Here is a 16841-nt window from a genome sequence, read left to right as displayed (position 1 = left end):
AGTTTATCTGCTGAAGCTTAAATAATGTTAATGATTATTGTTGTTAATTGTGATATTACAATGGAGGTGACAGTATCTGCTTATAAAATTCATCTTGGGATTCTAAGTTCTATTCGTTGTTGTATTTTTGCGTAAATCAGTCCTTTAACCACATACCACTGTGTACAGTAAAAAGAGGATAATAAATTGAAAAAAAAAAAAAAAAAAGGTTTTATGTGGTGGTTTATAGTTTTGGTTTTTTTTTTTCCAAACTTCAGATTCTCAGGTTGGTGTGTTACGTGTTTGGAATGTGTCACATGCAACACCTATAGAAAATTTTAAATTGAAGAAAACTGGCTTCCATGGTTTGCATGTGCTAAGTTCTCCTCCAAAGAAAAAGTGTGAGTATAACTTTGGTTGTAATTCATTGCAGTGGCTGCAAGTTAAGAAAATTTGTTTGTGAATCTTGTTATATCTGAGTTGATCTCTGTAGGTTTGTGTTGGCCCTGCAGTTCTTAATTAAACAAAGTATCCCCTGGTGCCACTCAGCTAGACAAATGTGTAAAGTATCAAGCACTTTATAAGCACTTCAGTAGGCCAGGCTTCGTACTGGAATTCTTTTGTTCTTAATCTCATTGGAATAAAAGGCATTGTACTCTTTATAATTGTTACTATTATTAAATGGAAAAATATAATAATAATCTTATCTGTTTCTATCTTTTGCTTTATTTTGCAAAGCATGTTCATTACAGCATTCTACTAAAAATCGCTATACATCCTCAACAAGTGAGGCTATTCCTCCTCCAACTTTAACCCAAAACCAAGCATATTCTCTTCCTCCTGGTCACGCTGTCTGTTGCTTCATGGATGGTGGAGTAGGACTTTATGACATGGGAGCCAGAAAGTGGGATTTCCTTAGAGATTTGGTATGTTTCGTCTCTGTCTTTGGAATGGGAGTTTGTCTTATACACTTTCTTCTAACAGCAAAAAATGGAGAATGAAGTCAAGTTAAATTCTACAAATACGTGTCTTGGAAAACAAGTAATTGAAATGTGACATTTCTAATGGACTGAAGTTTAAACTGGAATAGAACGTAGACTGTGTTTAGAAATATAGAAAACTTGTAGAACATGATCAACATACAAAGCTTTACTTTTTAGTCAGATACCTTTACCTAAAGGGCAAAATTAATTTTGTTTTTAAAAAATTAAGTAGTTTGGGGTTTTTTTTTAGCTATATTTTGTAATTCTATCTTTTAGCAACTCTGTTCTGGTGGAAGATGCTAACAAATCCCCGGCATTGCATATCCTGTTGTTTCAGTGCAGAATTTTTCTGTCTTTAATAATGATCTATGAAAGAGAAGGATGTTATAGAACAAGATATTTTATGACTTTAAATTTTGACTGGTGAGCCATAACATGCAGGTTTTCTGGAACTCATAATTGACTTGACAGGTTATAATACAATTTATCTTAAAGTTTGATCTAGAGTTGGACTTCTGAAAAAAAATCAAATGTAATAAAAATGGATTAAATATTTGTTTCATTTAAGGGACATGTTGAGACCATCTTTGATTGCAAATTCAAACCTGATAACCCTGATCTTCTTGCTACAGCTTCATTTGATGGCACAATAAAAGTTTGGGACATAAATACTTTAACAGCAGTTTACACATCTCCTGGTAATGAGGGGGTTATTTATTCCATTTCTTGGGCTCCAGGTAAGAATATTTTGCTTTAAGTGTAAATGTTCTATGAATTACCATTGACTAGCAGAATTTCTGTTATAAAAGTATTAGTTGTATCTTATAAGGTTTAAACATAACTGAATCATTATCTGTGAAACCTGTATAATTCAGTGCTTCAAACTTTGTTGAGGCTTGCTTTTCTGAGGAATGATCTCAGTATTTCATACTCAGTCAGAATGGAGGGAAGAAAATCTCTAGAACCTTTCTAGCATTACATTATGCAAATGAGGAAAAGGCTTTCTTTGTGTGGGAAGGAATCCAGATTCTATTTTGTGCAGAAAAAGTGGAAGGTATGCATTTAGTTCTTTCTCTTCCTTTTTTTGTTTAGGATTCTAATCACTGAAGAGCTCTGCTTTTACTTTATTAGAATAGGGAATACCTTTTCTCCAAAGCATCTACATTTTCTTAGAGAAGTCACTGAAGTCAGTGGGAAATTTTCTTCTTAAAACTGTTCAGCAACCCACTTAAATGAACGTGGGACTGATAGTTATTAATATTACAATAGCTGATGATAGGTAGGCTTTCTTAGATGCATTTTTTAAAAAGTCTAATTCAGCTCACTGCCTTTCTCTCCTATGCTTTTAAACCTTAGTAAGTAATAGCTGAAAGGAAATAAATACTGTGACGGAAAGCTTAATGTAGTCTGCATATGTGAAATGAATTTGCACTTCCTTCAGTTTAGAGTCTCTTGCACTTTCTTTCTCTTCACAGATAATTTTTCTTGCTATATGGCAACTACAGCAGTATGAAATACGGTGTTTTCTTTCGTGTTGTTTTGTTTTCAAATTTAAATTCAGTTTGTAGTAGTATCTCACACTGAGAGAATAGTTTGCTCACTGGAGAGGTGCTTTTCAAGTCTTGCGTTCTGATTCTTTATTACCTTTTTAAAATAAATTTACGTTAATTGTAAGCATGTGCTTCAACTTGAATTCCTTACTGTCATCTCCAATGGTTCCTGTCCATCCCAGACAGAACTTTTCTTGCTTCTTTTACATCCCTTACTCCTAGAGAGTGCTTTATTCCTAATGTATAATCCAATGCATGCCACCCTTCGTATTTGGCCTCAAAGGCCTTTGAACAGGGTTTACTCACTTTTACTTTTTTTTTTTCCCTCTCATTCTCCTACATGAATCTCTTTCCATCTTACATACATACCTTCCTAGACTTCTGCAGTTTGCCCTTTCTGCTTCTGAGGTGTGGCATAAAGCAACAGTCAAAACTTTTACATAAATGTGCCTTAAAGCTATTTAAGAAAAATATAGTTATATTGGGATAGAGGGTCACTGTGATGAGGAGGATTCAGTGGCTTTTGGATTAAGTCTGAATTTAGTTCTCATTTTCTCACTGTGGAGTCATCTATTCAAATTTTCTGCCCTATAGGGTGTGGTTAGATTTGGGTACATTCTTAATGGGTTTAGGTGTTGTAGTGGTGCAAGATTAAGAAAATAAAGTACTGTGGTCTGGATTTGGCTGGGATAGAGTTAATTTTCTTCCTTGTAGCTGGTACAGTGCTGTCTTGGATTTAGTTTGAGAACAATCCTGATAACATACCAATGTTTTAGTTGTTGCTTAGTAGCACTTACCCTGGTCAAGGGCTTTTCAGGCTCTCATGCTCTGCCGGTTAGGAGGGGCACAAGAAGCCAGGAGGAAGCAGAAACAGGACACCTGACTCAAACTAGCCAAAGGGGTATTCCATACCACAGTGCGCCATGCCAGTAGATATGCTGGAGGGAGTTGGGTGGGAGGGGCTTATAGCTGCTTGGGTCATGCTCGGTATTTGTCAGTGAGTGGTAAGCAATTGTATTGTGCATCACTTATGTTTCTTGGGGTTTATTCCTCTCTTTTTGTTTCCTATGGTTATTATTAATATTACATGTGTTTCTTGGGGGTTATTATTATTATTATTGCATTTTAATTTGTTTCAATTATTAAACTGTTTCATCCCAACCCATGGGGGAAGGGGAGGGAGGATGAGCAAGCAGCTGTGCAGTACTTAGTTGCTGACTGAGGTTAACCCGCGACACGTTCTTTGACATTTGTCTTGGTATGTAGGGAACTTTAACAGAAAATGCTCTGGTTGCTACAACTTTTAAGTTTGACACATTGATTGTATCTCTTTTTCAGTATGAGTCATATACATCATGGACATAATTTTTTTTTGTCACCTTAGCTGCAAGACTTCCAGCAGGCATTGAGAATAATACTTTTTACAACAATACAACTTTTATTTTGTCCTTTCCTCAAAATAGGAATGTAGAAAAGCAGACTTTTGTTGAAATTGATATTCGTGACAGTAACAAATGACAACCTTAAAATATGAAAATCTCTTGTTTATGTGCTATTAATTTCTTCTGTTACTTTGATATTAAATTTCTTGAACTTAAAGTAGAAACACATTATACAAATAATATTGTGATCTTATATTTATTGTGAGACCTTACAAATATTTTTCTCTAAAGGAGATCTGAACTGCATAGCAGGTGCAACATCCAAAAATGGTGGCTTCATCTGGGATGTCCAAAAAGGGAAAATGATAACCAGATTCAGTGAGGTAAGATGAGGTTACTTTTTTTTGTCTATATAAAATGTAAGTTTGTTGTTCCCTCTAGTGTTGATAAATAAACATAGGTCAAAGTTTGTAGCCTTTTAAAAGGTGCTATAATATAAAAATCTATAGAAAAAATTATGTGTGTGCCAGCTTATATCTCCTCAGAATGGATTTTACATGAGAATAACAAGGCACCATTATTTTAAAATTTGCTGTGATACACAGCAAAATCCTACCTGAGTCTTAAAAATGTAAATGTATATAGACATATAGACTTTACCTGGTTATCAAAATCTGAAATGCTGTTCTGTATTTTCAAATGTAAGGCTCAGAAAAATTATGAGTCCCTGAAGTCTAGACCAATAAACCTCTATTTTTCAGTACACTAAACAGCATGCCTTGTTTAGATCTTGCTTTGTGTTACCTAAAATCTGTGCAAGCATTTGTAAGTCCTGAAACAGTGGAATAACTGTTATTAGCAGAAGGAGCTATTTAATATATGTAGTGTATATACATATATATATGTATATATATTTAATATATGTAGTATATATACATATATTTAATATATGTAATATTTTGTACTATTTTGTATGCTATCTTAGTATATAGCTGTATTCTGAAGGTTATACAGACATAATTAACTGTGGCATCAGTGTTGGAGGGCAAAGGATGCTCATTAAGAAGACAGGGACTGGGGTGGGGAGCAGGCAGAAAACAATTATACATACATACATTCAGGAGTTCCCAAGTCCCAAAACTTAGATTTGCATTTTTGTTACTAAACATCTCAAAGGCTTGTCCTGGTACATGCCCCACTGAAGTTTTCACATTTCATGCCCACTAACTTCATTATTCCAACAAGTAGCTATCATTTATTCAAGCTTCAGATTTATATATTTATGGATGGCTCATTCTTCAGCTTGACCCAGTTTTGTCTCTTGGATCCTGGAGAATGTGGCAGCTTTACTGTCTCTCCTCTCAGTCCCAATTTTTTGGACTTGGATTCTCAAGCATCCAAGCTATACTGGGGACTCATTGTAATGCGTTTTTGTATTCTTTACTGGGAAATAAAGGGCTGAAGCCCGTAGGAGAATAAAATAAAAAAGATGAGTCAACAGATGAGAGAAAAAGGGGTGAACTATTTCTTATTGATAGGTATTTTGCATTTTTTGAAGCATGGAAAGAATGGAATCTTCTGCATTGCCTGGAGTCATAAAGATTCCAAAAGAATAGCAACCTGCAGCAGTGATGGATTTTGGTGAGTGTTATTGGAAGAAAATCAAAAATTGCTAAATGCACTTAAATCAGTAAGCTTTGATAGTACTATCAGTGATTAATTTGAAAACTTTTCTTATTGAGCAAAACTAGGATTATATTAATCTCGTGTACTTGTTAGGATATATTTTTCATGTATTTAAGAAAAAAATAAAAGTAAAAGAAATAATGTCTAAGACACTTTGACAGTGAAACAGAATATTGATTTTCTTTTTTACCAAGAATGTTCTTCTAGGTTTCTTATTTGAAGATATGGAGGACACTTTTCTAAAGCTATCCCACTTTACTTATCTTTGGTTTAGGATTTTGGGGGTTTTTTTTTAAGTTTGTTATTTCAAGGACTAGGAATCATTATTTTTGAACAAAGTAATTGCAATGCTACTATTACAGGGTTATAATAGCTTACATGTGAAAACTTGCTCACCGAGACCAATTTTGCATGTATTGTGTTTCAGTACATTTTTAAATCCTTGATCATCCTTTTTCTCTGCCACCCATGTTATTTTAGCTCAAATATAATGAGCATGAATTCTAGAAAACAATCAATCTATTTATTTATTTAAAATCCCTAAATCCCTTTGTACCTTAAAACCATAGCTACAACTTAAATTTTGGCTATGAGGATCCTTTCAGGGAAGGAGGTACCTCAGTGAGCATCGTTACAGTCCCTCTGAAGGAACATGGACTCTGAAGTCCTATTAAATGTTCTGTTGAGAAATACATAGTTCGCCTTAGTAGTTGAGGGGGTGTAAAAATAAAGATTTCTTATATTCTTTCCATATACATTTTTTTGTTATCTGGCTTATTTGCACAGAATCAAAGTTAACTTTTGGATATGCTACTCAGAATGCTGTTTCCTCAAAATATTACATTTTTATTGGTTTCAGTATTATTCGAACCATTGATGGCAAGGTTCTTCACAAGTACAAACATCCAGCTGCAGTATTTGGCTGTGATTGGAGTCAAAACAACAAGTAAGTAAAAATGAACCCAACGATTTTATAATATTTACTATTAAAACTGATTACCAATAAAATAACACAAAGTTATTTAGAATGTGTTTTTTACTGTGATATTAGAGCACTGAAATTGTTTCTCTTCCACCATAGTATATGTCTGTAGCAGCTCTGTGTTCTCAGTAGTGTATTTCATTGCCCAACATGAACTTACTTAACTCTCAAAAGAAAATCATTTCATATTGATGAGAGAAAAAAACATGTTCTCTGGATGAATATATAATAGAGGAAAAACAAAAAAGGCAGATGTTAAATACCACAAAATTGGGGTTTAGATTGATTAGATTGACTTCCTTTTAATGACTGCTAAGATGAAGATGTACCAGACAACTAAATACATTGTGATATATGGTAATTTTGCAGATAATTCCTAATAACAAAATGACAACCTTTTCTCACTGAAAAAAGCCCTAACAAATAATTACATGGTAATTCAGTCTATTCATAATTGTGTGTTGGTTGCTTGGTCAGAGTATAGAGCAATTGCTATTTCCTATTGCAACTAATGGATCTTTAGCAGGGTTTTTTTTTCTGATTTAGTGGATTTTGTTGGGTTATCAGTCATTACATCACACAGAGACAAAGGTGAAGCAAAAATACACTTTTTTAAAAAGTAAACTGCAAAATACACATCATATTTATTTTTAGACTAAAAAGCCTAAGTACTTTTTATGATCCCTGTACCTGAGGATTTTACTATTTTTATTTTTCAGAGATATGATAGCTACTGGTTGTGAGGATAAAAATGTTCGTGTTTTTTACCTGGCAACCAGCTCTGATCAGCCACTGAAAGTTTTTACAGGGCATACTGCAAAGGTGTTTCATGTACGGTGGTCTCCTCTGAGAGAAGGAATCCTCTGCAGTGGCTCTGATGATGGGTATGTATTTCTGAACTATTAGAAAATTTAAAAACTCAAGCAGGATTATTAGAGAAATTTAAGGATCTTAAGTAGTACTGGTGATGGTACCTTCGAAAACTCTGAATAATATAATAATTTAAATCTCTGCCTTGCTCCAATTCAGGCCGCAGCTTTGCTGTTAGCTTAATACAGTATTTGGGAAGCAGGATCATTATCCAAAATTGTCACAACTGCTGTAGCAAAGCAACTTTCCCTATGTTTTCCAAAGAGTAGAGTCAGTGACTGATACGTGTTATTCCCAGGAATGATACAAAGAGGATAACATATGCTTACATTATGTTTAAAGATATGAATGCAACACCTGCCCTTATTTGATGCCTTTCAAAAGTGTAAGTAGAATCTGTGGAGATATTTAATGAGTGCTAGGTACTTCTGGTTTGATAATATTTTTTTTTTGAGGGAGAGCACATCAGTCTATGGTAAGCAGGAGGAAGGAATTTTTTATGATTTTAAGTGATGTCCCTCCACAGTATACAAAACATTTTTTTTAAAGTATAGCAGTTTGGGGTATTGGCTTCTACTGCTTTCGCCATTGTCATTCAATAGATGTCTATGCTTGCAGCAAATCTGTCAGTTCATAGTGTAATGATTCATGAAAGAAACCAACTTGAAAACAAACTTCTTATGTGTAAATCCAATTTCACATGGGCAAGAAGTAGTGAATCCAAAATTCTGTCAAGGTGTCATTATGATGTATTCTGATTTTATTACCAATCATGGCTATGTAATAAGACTTGATTGCAGAGGAATTTCCAGACACACTTTCACGTTGAGGGGAGGGGATCACTGGATAACTTAGTCCTAGGTAGAAAAAAGTAAGCAGTCCTTTGAGTTTATACTACTTTGTAACACTCCTGTTCACAGTCAAAGTCAGTAATTTCAGATGACCTGTTTAGCACCTAGGCTTATACAGCACATAGGAACAGTATGTAAGGATCACACATGAGCTCATATTGTTGTAGGACAATCTATAGGTAAATATATAAAATGACCTTCTAACTTGTAATTCTACTTTGTGAAGCAAAGTCTATCAAATTGCCCCTTTGCAGCACTGGAAAAACTGTAATAGGTGGTTGTGCTGCCATGAAAGAGCTTAGATAACTTATTTAATTGCATAGTAAAATTTAGCCAGAATTAGAATCATAGAATCATAGAATAGTTAGGGTTGGAAAGGACCTTAAGATCATCTAGTTCCAACCCCCCTGCCATGGGCAGGGTCACCCCACACTAAACCATGTCACCCAAGGCCTCATCCAACCTGGCCTTGAACACTGCCAAGGATGGAGCACTCACAACCTCCCTGGGCAACCCATTCCAATGCCTCACCACCCTCTCAGTAAAGAATTTCTTCCTTAGATCCAATCTAAACTTCCCCTGTTTAAGTTTGAACCCATTACCCCTTGTCCTGTCACTACAGTCCCTGATGAATAGCCCCTCCTCAGCATCCTTGTAGGCCCCCTTCAGATACTGGAAGGCTGCTATGAGGTCTCCACACAGCCTTCTCTTCTCCAGGCTGAACAGCCCCAACTTTCTCAGCCTGTCTCCATACAGAAGGTGCTCCAGTCCCCTGATCATCCTCGTGGCCCTCCTCTGGACTTGTTCCAACAGTTCCATGTATTTTTTATGATGAGGACACCAGAACTGCACACGATACTGCAAGTGAGGTCTCATGAGAGCAGAGGGGCAGGATCACCTCCTTCAACCTGCTGGTCACGCTCCTCTTGATGCAGCCCAGGATTACCATGATCCTTTCAAGAACTGAACTTTTCCTTATTCTGTAGTGTGCTGAATTAGCTCTACCCAGCAATAGCAACTGTTGAAAAGAAAAGGAAATGCCGGAAACTTACTTATTTAAAAGGGAAGAAAAGAATAGTAAGAAAGCTAGTATGAATTCTTCCTCATTACGTGTGTAATTGGGGTCAGAGTTTCACAGTTCAAAAGCCTGTTCCAGCGTTTGACCACTCTCGGTAAAGGAATGCTTCTTAATGTCCTGTATAGAGGCTTTCTTCTTTTATCCTGTTTCAGAACTGTTCGAATATGGGATTATACACAGGATGCTTGTATAAATGTTCTTGGTGGACATACAGCTCCAGTACGGGGACTGATGTGGAATCCTGAAATTCCTTACCTTCTGGTATCTGGCAGTTGGGATCATACAATTCGAGTCTGGGACACAAGAGATGGAACATGTTTGGACACAGTTTGTGATCATGGTGCAGATGTATATGGTAATGTTTTAAAATTTTATTTCTGTATTGAAATGTGCTTTGATATACTTTAAAATTTAGAAAATAATTTAATCATATTAATTCTCTAGATAAACTTAATTACTTGACTACATTTTTAAATGCCCTCTCCATTAGGATTAACGTGTCATCCGAGCCGTCCATTTACTATGGCTTCTTGCTCTCGTGACTCTACTGTGAGACTCTGGTCATTGACACCTCTTATAAATCCTCTACAAATAAATATCTTAGCAGATAGATGTTGGGACGAGATTATTGGCAATACAGGTAAGTAAATTGTTTATACCATTGTTTTATTTTTCTGTATGCTGCTATATTTTTTTTCCTTTTTTCTTTTTTCTTTTTTTCTTTCTTTTTTTTTTTTTTTTAATTTTGATGTATGTTTGTGTGTGTTAGATCGTGCTGTGGAATCTGGTGCTCCTCCTTTGCTGTGTGGTAAAGTTTCCAGAGATATTAAACAAGATGTGGAAAAAAAACCAGGAAATGCTCGAGTAAAAAAACTAAGATGGTTTTCAGAATGTTTTTCAGTAAGTATGGTGCAAATTTAAGGATGTTGTCAATGTGCGTGACTTTCTCTTCTGAAGTCAGTTCCCAGAAGTGAAATTTCTTTCTACTTTACCATTTTTTAATCTCCTTTTCTTAAAGGGATCTGAAAAATACGCAGAAATCAATTCTGTCTAGTAACAGTTCTGCATGTAAAAATGTACATTACTAAATTCTTAGTCAATTGTGAACACCAATTGTTCACAAAGTGTAATAAGTGGGATAATTTAATTTTCTGTAGGAAAGGTTTGATTTGGCAAGAATTTTCTAGTGAAGCAAATAAAAAAATATGCTTTATCAAACTACATTGAAGTTTTTAATTTTTATCCATCAAAGAGACATCCTTGTTGCAGATAAGCTTTGAACTGCCCAAGTGTCTGTGACAGAACTGCTGTATTACCTTCCAGGAGCTGTAGATCTGGATGACCCATGGCCCTGTCCCTGTGCTCCATTGCACAGTAATATTTGCTATGAATCACTGCAGCCTCTCTCTGCAATTGAGTTAAAAATAGGAACTGTCCTGAGAGTGCTTACCTACACAGCAACTGAAGTTGAGGTAGAATGAGGACAAAAATTACCTGGAACTACAGCTTCTGTCAAGCTCTATTGTAATTTAAGTCAATACACTGATCTACGCAGACCTATTTGATCCAAAATATTTGGTTTGATTTCTAGCTAAATTGAAGTGTATGAAATGCTGAAACAATCTGCCTCAGTTACAAATCTTGAAATTTCCTGTTTTATTAAAAAATATATTTTTATGGAATTCTTTGTTTTACAGAAGTTATAATTTTTGATGTACCATGTTGATTTGACAGTAAAACTTTTACAAGTATGTTAGAATATTCCAAGAACAAAACCTTTTTTTGATGATTGTATTCAGTGCTTTTTGCTTCCAGAAAATAGCATTGTGCTTAATCTGTAAGCAGTCAATAAGAGCTTTAACAGACTGAAACAAAAGGGAATAGTCTCTCTCTTCTCCATGCCCCCCACCCCCAACTTGTAATCCTGTTGTTCTTAGAAAAGCTCTTTGAGATCAGGGTTTGGTGGGGTTTTTTGTTTGTTTGTTTTTAAAGCTTTTAATTACTCACTCTCTTCTCTCTTTTAGGCCTTATTCAATGTTAAGCCATTGTCATAGCTCTACAGAAGGATTGATTCAAATGTTAGACCAATAAAAATGCTTAAAATTTATTAAAAAAAAAATTGCCTTGTTGGCCTGAAATATTCTGTGCATATACATTTATACCATGTGTATCTATTTTGAGGTTTAATATTAAGATAGTAAGCCAGATTGTGGCAGTCAATCTTTGAAGTTGTTTTTTGCCTGGCCCACACCTTTGCTTTACAGAAAATGGTAAACAACTACTGGGGCAGCAAATGCATCCCATCAGATGAATGTTGTTTTAGGCCATTAGTAGCCACCAAATAGCTTACATTCCTTTGGAAGCAAAAGGGAAAGCTCTAATGGCAAGCCGTCAACTGTGTCCACACATAACCAGATATTTAGGTTCATGGATTTTGCTGTATGTTCACAGCCTTCAAGAAGGTAGAAGGAAATGTATCTTGAACTAGTTCGTGTCTTCATAGGAATGCTTCTAATATCAAAATTGTCTGAAATTGTGTTTCTTGGAATCACCAAACAAATGTTTTCCAATGTCTTGAACAAAGTTCAAGTTTCTCTCTTGAACATTCCTGTAATGTAACTCTTTTCTTCTCTAACAATTTTAGCCTCCAGGAGGCAGCAAAAATTTATGGGATTTGGTTGCTGTAATAAAAGGACAGGACGACAGTTTGCTTCCACAAAACTACTGCAGAGGAATTATGCATATGAAACATCTGATTAGATTCAGAATGGTAAGTGAAGCATAAACAGCAGGTGAAAATGGTTGTTAATCTATATAGTGTTTCATTTATTTTTAAAAAGAACTTGTAATGCTTTACAAAAGGGTCACAATTTATTTCATGTCCAAATATATTTCATGCACAGTCAGTGTTAAAATGCTAGGTTACAGTTATTAACTGGAAAAGAATTTTCAAAATAATGAAAAAGAAATTGCAAAGTGGGCATCACAACAGCTTGAGCTATGAAGCAAGTTTGTCTTTCCTTCAGAAATATGCTCTGAAGCTGTCTGGAAGGAGTGGAAAACCAAGAACTTGTCATTAATACAGATATGCAGCTAAAGAGTGATTCAGATATGAATGTGAAATTCAAGTAGTAGGCCATAAATTTCTTAGTAGCTGCAAATATGAATATGCAACCAGACATACAATTTGCACAGTGTAGAGGGATATGTGGTATTGTCGGGGACTTCTCAGAGATACTAAAGAGTCCCATACTCTAATGACTGATTTGGAAATAGAGGAAAGATTATCTAGTGGTATGGATCAGGAAATACATAACACCCCACTTGCCACCTCCAGGGCTAAAGACTTGCCAGGTTTCACCTGATGTTTGTTGTTTCAGGCTGCCTTTTGCAAAATCAGACTCTTAAAGTGTCCTACATACCTCATGACTCTTAAGTACTGGAAACTTTTTATTAGTGATGTTAACTGTAATAATGGCAGCTGCTCTGCTTATATTATGAAGGTTTGTGTGAGTGCCCATGTATCCAAAAAACAGTTTTCTCAGCCAGTTAGGCTGAGAAGAAGACATTTAATTCTTGACTCATGCAATGAAAACAGTCTGTTTATCCCTGCAACTCATTTTCATGCATTTACAACTCAGACAGCCTAGAGTAACTACAGTAATTGCTGTTCATTCTGTGGATCTGGATTAAGTGTTCACATTAATTAAAAGCATTTTGCTCCCTTTTTGCTGACTCAGAATCTTGCTACACAACTTCAAGAAAAAGTAGAGATAGGGTAATGCTGGCTGCTTGTTTGACTGCTAACTATCTTTATGTGGACATCATTGTAATGGTACTAAGCAAAATTCCCAGCCCTGTATGGTTTATGTTCAGGGATATTTTTTGAAATTTCATAAATATCAAGATTTTCATGATGGATATCTGGGTGAATTACTATTACATATGAGAAAATGGTTGAGAATATAAAATATATATATATGTAAGAGATTAAAAATAATTGAGGAAAATGAATGTGTGCAACAAAACCCTAACAGTTAACTTTAACATATAGTTTACTGTAATCTCATTGTAATCACTTCTAATTACTTCACTGTAATATCTTCCAATTAGCCTTTTCTTAAAAGGATTTTTTTTTTTTTTAAATTAATTCCTTTGTATTTCATTGCAATATTTGACACTAATTCGTTCTGAAGAAAACTTGTTTTCACCACAGAAAACTGTCCTTTTTTTTAACTTTTTTATCTTTTCTGTTGTTTTTCTGTTGGATTTTTTCCCTCAGTCCAGGGCACAAGAACTGACAACAGTAAAAATGTCCAAGTTTGGAAGTGGTATTGGTGCACCAAGCAAAGAAGAGAGGCTTAAAGAAGCGGCAGAAATACATTTAAGATTAGGACAAATTCAGCGATATTGTGAACTAATGGTAGAACTTGGAGAGGTAAAACATCAGAACATTCTTGAAGGACAATAAAAGATGAAGGTTCTGAAAACTAGCTACCCTATCAAAGATAAGGTAGCAGCAAAATGGGTCACAAGTCCAGAAAAGTGGAATCTTGCTCCAATTATATTATTTTTAATATATGCAGTCTAATGCATAGCTCATTCCTTATTTAACTTCTTGACAAATTTATTTCTAATGGAAGAAACATGAAACTAGCTAAAAATATAGCTCTTTCTCAAAATAAAATGTTTAGGTTAAATGTACTGCTGCTTTCTCCTAGTGGGACAAAGCTCTCTCAGTTGCACCTGGTGTTTCGATGAAATATTGGAGGAAGTTAATGCAAAGGTAAGGTAGTAAAAATATGGTGCTGAATTGTGGCTTCTGTCCATAGAAGAACAAAGATAAGTAGGAAGGATGGATATGAACACCAGTTGTACTTTGCTTTTGCTACAACATTCTCTTGATGTTACTTTTTGTTCAGTAAGCTTTGGGGTGGAACTGTGGAGGATTTCAACAACGATTTTGTGTACAGGAATCAAGTTAAAGAGTTGAGCATAAATTGCAACTTTAACCTTTTAGTGCAGTATCCACAGTTTGCAAGTCTTCTGAGGTCTGGAAAGGCAGATGGGTTTCAGTGAACTTTATATAGCTTTGTCTAACACCTACACCATAGAGAGGAGTTTAGTGATCAATTATATATTTTATTAATTTTTTAATTAGGAGAGCTGATCAGTTAATTCAGGAAGAAAATGATGATGTCATCCCATACTGTATAGCTGTTGGAGATGTGAAGAAACTAGTATCTTTCTTTACTTCAAGAGGCCAGCTTAAAGAGGCTCTTCTTGTTGCACAGGTATTATTACATAGAACGGTATGGTAGATGTATTTAGCTATTTGTTTATAACTCTGACTGTGGCAAGCATATTTAAAAGGCTAGCTCTGTTCACTTCTGCAAAATGGCTAAATACTAATACTACCCCATTCTTTATGTTCATATTGTATTGACCAGTTTTTATCCAGAAATCATAACAAGGTATCTCATATTTACAGATTTTAAGCCCAATTCTTCTAAATGGCAATCAAATGTCCAAATGAGAACCAGTGTATTTAATTTTGGTTGAAATAGAAAATTAACCTGATTTTCAGCAGTCAATATTGTCCTTAACATCAAAGACATTTAGGATTTGTCTTGCATTTCTACTGAGATCTTGCTTACATTACTTCCTATAGAATCTCTGGGTGAAACTGCTCAGTTACAGTAGTAATATAGGAAACCAAACTTTCAAATTAGTGTAAAAAAACAATACAAGAGACTACCAAGAGCACATTCTGATTCGGATGTAAACACCGAGTTAAACACAGCACAAAACATGAGAAACTGATATATTTTTTTCACTCTCTTTCACCATGCCTTTATTCTTTTTTGAGTAATTTCTACATACTTAATATAGCTTGTTAAATAAACTGTCACAATTTGTCCTTGGTGCACTCTTTCTTGCCTTGAACATTCAATTGCCTCATAGATAAGAACATTAATAATGCATGCGAATTCGTCCTTTAGAAATTGTCTGTATGTTGTTGTGCAGAGAATGGAACTTTGAGGTATGCTTAAATTCAACAAATTATAAAGTTTAAACCTCCAAGCACTGTAAAGCTTTAGAAAGGTTATTTTTCTTGTAAGAGAGACATTGCAGGGGTTGCCTTTAGTACAATTCATAGAATAGTCTTTGTTTCAAGGGTTTAATCAGATAATATTAAGCAATAAGATACCAGAACTTTCCCTTTTAACTGAGCCCTGAGTTTTAATGTTGTCAACCAAGCTACACCTTAAAGCACATGAAAGAGTTTCATTTGAACCCATACTGATTTCTTCTTATTTAATGACAGAAATAATTTATTGCCAGACATGAAAAAGGGTCATCTTATGCCACTATCTGAGCCTTTCCAGATTTACCCTTGACTGTCCATTTTAAACATATTCAAATGCTGGGAAAAGTCCTGTACAAATGCATAGGAAAAGAAAAGTCGCTTGCTTCTATAGAATTTCTTGTATGGCTGAGTAAAACTAGGCAAAGATTTACCTATGAATAATTTAATTGGTTTAAATATTTCCTTTGTTATACCTGGCCCTTAGAAGGTTTTTTATAGATCATAGATTATTTTTTTGGTTTTGAAACAATGCATTTCATATTCAGTTTAATTTTTATTTAATTTTTTTATTCACTGCCAGGCAGCTTGTGAGGGAAATATACAGATATCGCCACTCTCCACAAAAGGTGGATCTTCAAATTCTGGTGGAAACAGTACAGATGATTATAATGAGTAAGTTGTTCTTTCTATATCTAAAGCCTCATTTTAATGCAGAATGTAAAGTCATCAAGGGAGTTAAACCTTAGTGGTTTAATTTGGCATCAGCAATGAAGAATTCGACAACAAAATGTTACATCTAGAACTTAATTGATAGAGTTACCTACTATCTGATGCTCCTCTGAATAATTTCTGTTGTCACTTCTGACACCAAATGGATTTTTCATATGTATGTATTATAAAAATCCTTTTCATTTGCCTGATGTGTTCCTCTGCAATTAAATATAGTTAAATATGTAGCATTTTAACATCAAACTTTTGGTAAGTAGAGTGAGATTTAGCATTAACAAATATATGTGAGACCCTACGTTTTATGCATCTTCTCCTGAAGCTTTTACTGTTTATTATCAGTGAAATTTCTGACAATGTATGCTATGGCCATATTTTCATTGTATGTGCCCGTAACAGAAAACATGCATCTCTCCTTGCTTATAATTGTGCTCAAAAACCAAAGTTACATTATCAAGTTATGTGTGTAGTAACAAAAGCAGCTTGGAGGTTGTGTAGTTACTTCATTTACATGTACAATTTTTGAGCAAATGGAGAAATACTAATGCAGAGTTCACAGGTATATCCAAATATTGGATTTCTCTTCTGTCAATATGAAGAGACATTACCATACTGAAGTAGATTTTGGGAAACTGACCCACTTGAATGTGCAGCAATATAAGT

The 16841-nt window shown here is 34.8% G+C and overlaps 1 protein-coding gene across 1 annotated transcript in view; it reads left to right on the top strand.

Moving 5' to 3' along the window:
* The window catches only part of WDR17 (WD repeat domain 17), a gene marked incomplete at both ends in the record, with an annotated part of 49059 nt that overhangs the window by 20536 nt on the left and 11682 nt on the right, over nucleotides 1-16841 (top strand). The window contains 15 exons of the mRNA XM_080638919.1: nucleotides 258-380; nucleotides 718-905; nucleotides 1531-1699; nucleotides 4186-4277; nucleotides 5453-5535; nucleotides 6440-6526; nucleotides 7282-7446; nucleotides 9514-9716; nucleotides 9852-10001; nucleotides 10131-10261; nucleotides 12006-12131; nucleotides 13644-13799; nucleotides 14083-14147; nucleotides 14523-14655; nucleotides 16033-16124. Of these exons, the coding sequence (XP_080495045.1) occupies nucleotides 258-380; nucleotides 718-905; nucleotides 1531-1699; nucleotides 4186-4277; nucleotides 5453-5535; nucleotides 6440-6526; nucleotides 7282-7446; nucleotides 9514-9716; nucleotides 9852-10001; nucleotides 10131-10261; nucleotides 12006-12131; nucleotides 13644-13799; nucleotides 14083-14147; nucleotides 14523-14655; nucleotides 16033-16124 (1963 nt within the window). The remainder of the gene's footprint in view (nucleotides 1-257; nucleotides 381-717; nucleotides 906-1530; nucleotides 1700-4185; nucleotides 4278-5452; nucleotides 5536-6439; nucleotides 6527-7281; nucleotides 7447-9513; nucleotides 9717-9851; nucleotides 10002-10130; nucleotides 10262-12005; nucleotides 12132-13643; nucleotides 13800-14082; nucleotides 14148-14522; nucleotides 14656-16032; nucleotides 16125-16841) is intronic.

The sequence above is a fragment of the Psittacula echo genome, assembly GCF_963264785.1.
Source record: "Psittacula echo genome assembly, chromosome: 1".
Taxonomy (NCBI): Eukaryota; Metazoa; Chordata; class Aves; order Psittaciformes; family Psittacidae; genus Psittacula; species Psittacula echo.
Note: the sequence above shows the minus strand (reverse complement) of the source record. Positions and strands in the feature narration are given on the sequence as shown.